Source organism: Salvelinus fontinalis, chromosome 22 (assembly GCF_029448725.1).
Source record: "Salvelinus fontinalis isolate EN_2023a chromosome 22, ASM2944872v1, whole genome shotgun sequence".
Lineage (NCBI taxonomy): Eukaryota > Metazoa > Chordata > Actinopteri > Salmoniformes > Salmonidae > Salvelinus > Salvelinus fontinalis.
In genome coordinates this window covers 37,039,038-37,044,773 of record NC_074686.1, presented here as the reverse complement: position 1 = coordinate 37,044,773, position 5,736 = coordinate 37,039,038, and the positions used below count along the sequence as shown (strand labels likewise).

Genomic DNA, 5,736 nt, shown 5'->3' with positions numbered 1-5,736 from the left:
GAGAGATACGTCATGCCAAAAAAAGCAAATTTTATTGAATTCAATTCAATTTAATTGAGAGAGAGCGAGAAAGGGAGAAAGCTGGAGGGAAAGAGGGAGGGGGGGGGGATCCTGCCTGGACACATTTCCTGGTCATTGGTGGTAGTCTACTATTTGATGAATGTCTAGTGACAGACAGTGAGTGGAAACACACAGACAGGTAGTGGACTGAAGATGTCTCTCTGTGTTTAACATCCAACTCAGCTTGTATACATTCTGGAACTCCTAATCCTATAGGGAAGCATCTCAAATGGCACCCTATTCCCTATATAGTGCCCTTCTTTTGACCAGGACCCATATAGGGAGTTAAAAGTATTGCACTATGTAGGGAATAGAGTGCCATTTCTACACTGGAAAATCCTGTTGTTTTTACGATAACTTACTGGCAGCCAGTTAGTTACCTGTAAGTTACTGTAAAACAAAAAACAGTACAGTACGTTACCGTATATTTTGCAGTAATGTACGTTTAAACAAAGGTTTCTGTCATCATCCTAATGTAATACATATTTTACTGCCAGCAAACACACACAGACACTGTGGTGAACCCCTCTATGCTTCATTAGTGCCCTAATTAAGAGAGTTCGTTATCTTGCACATTCTCCCCGGGGGGTTGCTATAGCGCTGATGAATAAACACCTTACTTTGCCACGGTAAGGCAAATTAACCCTATCTACACCCACAGGCTTCACAAACAGCCTGCATACACACAGCCTGCATACACAAAGCCAGCATACACACAGCCTGCATACACAAAGCCAGCATACACACAGCCTGCATACACAAAGCCAGCATGCACACAGCCTGCATACACAAAGCCAGCATGCACACAGCCTGCATACACACAGCCAGCATACACACAGCCTGCATACACAAAGCCTGCATACACAAAGCCTGCATACACAAAGCCAGCATACACAAAGCCTGCATACACACAGCCAGCATACATACAGCCAGCATACACACAGCCTGCATACACAAAGCCTGCATGCACACAGCCTGCATACACACAGCCAGCATACACAAAGCCTGCATACACAAAGCCAGCATTCACACAGCCAGCATACACACAGCCAGCATACACAGCCAGCATACACACAGCCTGCATACACACAGACAGCACACACAGCCAGCATACACACAGCCTGCATACACACAGCCTAAATACACAGAGCCAGCACACACAGCCAGCATACACACAGCCAGCATGCACACGGCCTGCATACACAAAGCCTGCATGCACACAGCCTGCATGCACACAGCCTGCATACACACAGTCTGCATACACACAGCCAGCATGCACACAGACAGCATACACACAGACAGCATACACAGCCAGCATACACACAGCCTGCATGCACACAACCTGCATACACAAAGCCTGCATACACACAGCCAGCATACACAAAGCCTGCATACACAAAGCCTGCATGCACACAGCCAGCATACACAAAGCCTGCATGCACAAAGCCTGCATGCACACAGACAGCATACACACAGCCAGCATACACAGCCAGCATACACACAGCCTGCATACACACAGCCTGCATACACACAGCCTGCATACACACAGCCAGCATACACACAGCCAGCATACACACAGCCAGCATACACACAGCCAGCATACACACAGCCAGCATACACAAAGCCAGCACACAAAGCTTGCATCCCAAATGGCATCCTATAGTGAACTACTTTTGACCAGGGCCTGTAGTAACTAACAGATTATCCTAAAAAGGCTCAACAGAACGTGACTAGGAGGACTCTGGTAACTTAACACAATGCATCTGCAACACAATCTCTGAGGTACTTTACACAGCATTACACAACGAGACGCTCAACTGGGGTCCAAATAAACAACGCAACGGGTATCTGGCAGAATCAAACAGACATATATATATATATATATATATATATATATATATATATATATATATATATACACAGTAAGCAGTAGGAGGGAAGGACTAGCCTACTGCTGACGGTGATGATAAAAGGTGCAATGGCAATGCAAGACATTGAAGTGGCAACAGTATCTGGCAGAATCAAACAATCACATACAATCCAGAGTGTTCAGTCAGAAAACCAGTAGTACACAATGGAATACGTAGGCACCAATAATCCTACGCAGAGATACATGACAAGATGTGGATGGGGCTTCACATCTATAAACAGGGCCTGAGGATGCAAGCCTGATCTAATCTCAATTAAAGAGGGAGAAGAAAACAGGTAGTAGATAGCTGTCTGCCAGCACACACTGTCTGGAACACATACACTCACACGCTCTGCTACTTATACAGACACATACTGCCTCAAATCAGACACACACTGCCTCAAATCAGACACATACTGCCTCAAATCAGACACATACTGCCTCAAATCAGACACACGCTGTCTGGAACACATACACTCACACGCTCTGCTACTTATACAGACACATACTGCCTCAAATCAGACACACACTGCCTCAAATCAGACACATACTGCCTCAAATCAGACATATACTGCCTGGAACACATACACTCACACGCTCTGCTACTTATACAGACACATACTGCCTCAAATCAGACACACACTGCCTCAAATCAGACACATACTGACTCAAATCAGACACATACTGACTCAAATCAGACACATACTGACTCAAATAAGACACACACCTTCTCAAATCAGACACACACTGTCTCAAATCAGACACACACTGTCTCAAATCAGACACACACGGTCTCAAAGACACACACTTCCTCAAATCAGACACAAACTGCCTCAAATCAGACACATACTGTCTCAAATCAGACGCACACTGTCTCAAATCAGACGCACACTGTCTCAAATCAGACGCACACTGTCTCAAATCAGACGCACACTGTCTCAAATCAGACGCACACTGTCTCAAATCAGACACACACTGTCTCAAATCAGACACACACTGTCTCAAATCAGACACACACTGTCTCAAATCAGACACACACTGACTCAAATCAAACACACACTGTCTCAAATCAGACACACACTGTCTCAAATCAGACACACACTGTCTCAAATCAGACACACACTGTCTCAAATCAGACACACACTGACTCAAATCAAACACACACTGTCTCAAATCAGACACACACTGTCTCAAATCAGACACACAAAATTATTTACATTTAACCCCCTCTATCACAAACTCTCCATCTCTCCCCCTCTTCTCTCTCGTCTCTCTCCCTCCTCTCTCTCATCTCTCCCCCTCCTCTCTCTCGTCTCTCTCCCTCCTCTCTCTCATCTCTCTCGTCTCTCTCCCGTCTCTCCCCCTCCTCTCTCTCGTCTCTCTCCCGTCTCTCCCCCTCCTCTCTCTCATCTCTCTCGTCTCTCTCCCGTCTCTCCCCCTCCTCTCTCTCGTCTCTCTCGCTCCCTCCTCTCTCTCGTCTCTCTCCCTCCTCTCTCTCGTCTCTCTCCCTCCTCTCTCTCGTCTCTCTCCCTCCTCTCTCTCGTCTCTCCCCCTCCTCTCTCTCGTCTCTCCCCCTCCTCTCTCTCGTCTCTCTCTCTCCTCTCTCTCGTCTCTCTCCTCCTCTCTCTAGTCTCTCTCCCTCCTCTCTCTCACTCTCTCCCTCCTCTCTCTCACTCTCTCTCTTTCAAATGTAACATACACACAGAGACACACACACTATGGCTACATAAACACCAAAACAATAGTGGTCCATTGTGATTGATTCAATAACAAGCTGTGCCAATTTTTCGAACATTCAGAAGAGAGACTGGAAGTCATGACTGACAAAGCTGTTGTTTTACACGCATTTCAGCACAATGGACAGCAACTTGTAATTTACAGGAATTTTAGTACAATGGATATTGGCGTGTCATTTACGGGCATTTCAGGACAATGGAGACAGACGTTGGATGAACTGCCTGCTGGTTTACATTCCTTACAGCAGGTGCTGATTGAGTCACACCTGGGACACCAGGTGAGAGTACTCTCTGGCCAATCAATTACATGAATTGATCGATTAACTACCGGGGATGTAAACCAGCAGTACGTCGAGCCTCGAGGGCAGGAATTCAGTAGTAACGGACGGATGAAAGCAGAGTTGGACTACATTGCAGCAAGTGCTACAGGTCTGCCATGAAATATTCTAACTGTATTCTAATGTGATAGCCATCAATCAACCACCAACATGTGAAGCCCACAGCAGATACACGTAACATGGTCCTGTTACAGGCCTAATTGCGGAGAGCAAAAACACAAGTTGAAGAGGTCAGTGAGTGTTGTCAAGGCAACACCGTACATGTGGACTGTGTTGTTATTGTCACATCGTTTTGATCAAAAACAATGAGGACAGGTAATACCAAGAAATGGTCTGTTGTCACAGCAATACATTAGCCCCTCTGACAGTCGAACACCTAGAGAGACCAGAGCCAGGCTTATCCACGGCTACGGGGGACTTTAACAGATAAACACAGCGAGCATTTCATTCTACGTTGAACTGGTGTCTGTTGTCACAGCAATATAACAGCCCCTTTTGACAGTCACAATCCAAAAGGGGCGATAACAGGCCAATACAGCACACATGCATTTCATCATGATGAGGAAGCCTTAAACGATGACAATGAAAGGAAGATAGATAAGGGGGGGACGGGGGAACATGAAATGATGGAGCACTGCGGGACTAGAGAATGAGAGAACTGAAATGTCCAAACTTACTGCAGCACTGTTCAGCTGCTGGCTCCGGATGACAGTTGGCGAGGAAGATGATCACAAAAAGAGTCTTGGTTGATGTAGCGTCCGTCCTGCGGCGTGTGTGAAAAGGTGTGTGTTTGCGTGTGTGAGGATCAATGTGTATGCACGTGCCCGCAAGAGCGAATGGCCACCACAACCAATAACGGTAGCCTAAATATTCAATCTGCCCGAATCTAAACGAGTAGGAGACGCTATTGCATAGAAAATTAAAATCTGTAAATATGGCGCTGTTGTCAAATGCTGCGTTTAGCCTATAATTGTCTCCATGCATCCAACAACAGTCTCGCTTAGAAATCAAAGCTGTAGATAGCCGAATGTTGTGTCATAAATTCATATTGCTTGGTTTTAGATCGTTGAAAAAAACGTCGATTTGAATGCAAAAATGTATCAATAGTCCATCAAAGTTTAAAAAACGCATACATACAATCATTACCAAGTTTAGGTGAGATTACTGTAGCCTACTGGTCACTATAATCATACTTACAAATACTAGACGCCCGTTCAATTGCCATGTTTCCGTCGAATTAGACTCTTAGGGAGAAATTAAACAGCAAATGTCGACAGCAGTGTGGGCAAAAGTGTGCTTTTGTGCAAACACATTTTCTCCAAACCCCTAAAACCAAGACTGCAATACGTCTATTCTGTGACCCAAATTGAAAAAAAATCGCTGTATTTCTGACCGGTGTAAAATGTTCACTCGGAAAAAGCACGATAGCCTACACACACACACACACACACACACACACACACACACACACACACACACACACACACACACACACACACACACACACACACACACGCGCACACACGGACACATATATTGGGTGGCGTTGCACTGTGCACATCCCTGCGTTTTCCTTCCCTTCTCTTCGCTCTCCACAATGTCCCTCACTCACGACGTCACTGGGCGAGACTCTAACGCTAACTCTTCCTCCCTCATCTGCAGTAGAGTTCAGTGTACCCCTACAGCCCCACTA

The 5,736-nt window shown here is 45.8% G+C and overlaps 1 protein-coding gene across 2 annotated transcripts in view; it reads right to left on the bottom strand.

The window, feature by feature from the left end:
- Positions 1–5,497, bottom strand: part of LOC129820282 (gamma-aminobutyric acid type B receptor subunit 1-like) — a 294,632-nt gene extending 289,135 nt beyond the window's left edge. Inside the window, exons 1-2 of one of the 2 annotated variants that reach the window (XM_055877344.1) lie at positions 5,241–5,497; positions 4,721–4,806 (exon numbers count right to left, since the gene is read on the bottom strand). Coding sequence is in view for 1 of the 2 variants with exons in the window: in XM_055877343.1 (XP_055733318.1) it covers positions 4,721–5,027 (307 nt within the window). In the remaining variant the exon portion in view is untranslated. Of the gene's footprint in view, positions 1–4,720 lie in introns of both variants that reach the window. The other variant, XM_055877343.1, reaches the window with a different exon arrangement.
- Positions 5,498–5,736: the final 239 nt, after the last annotated feature.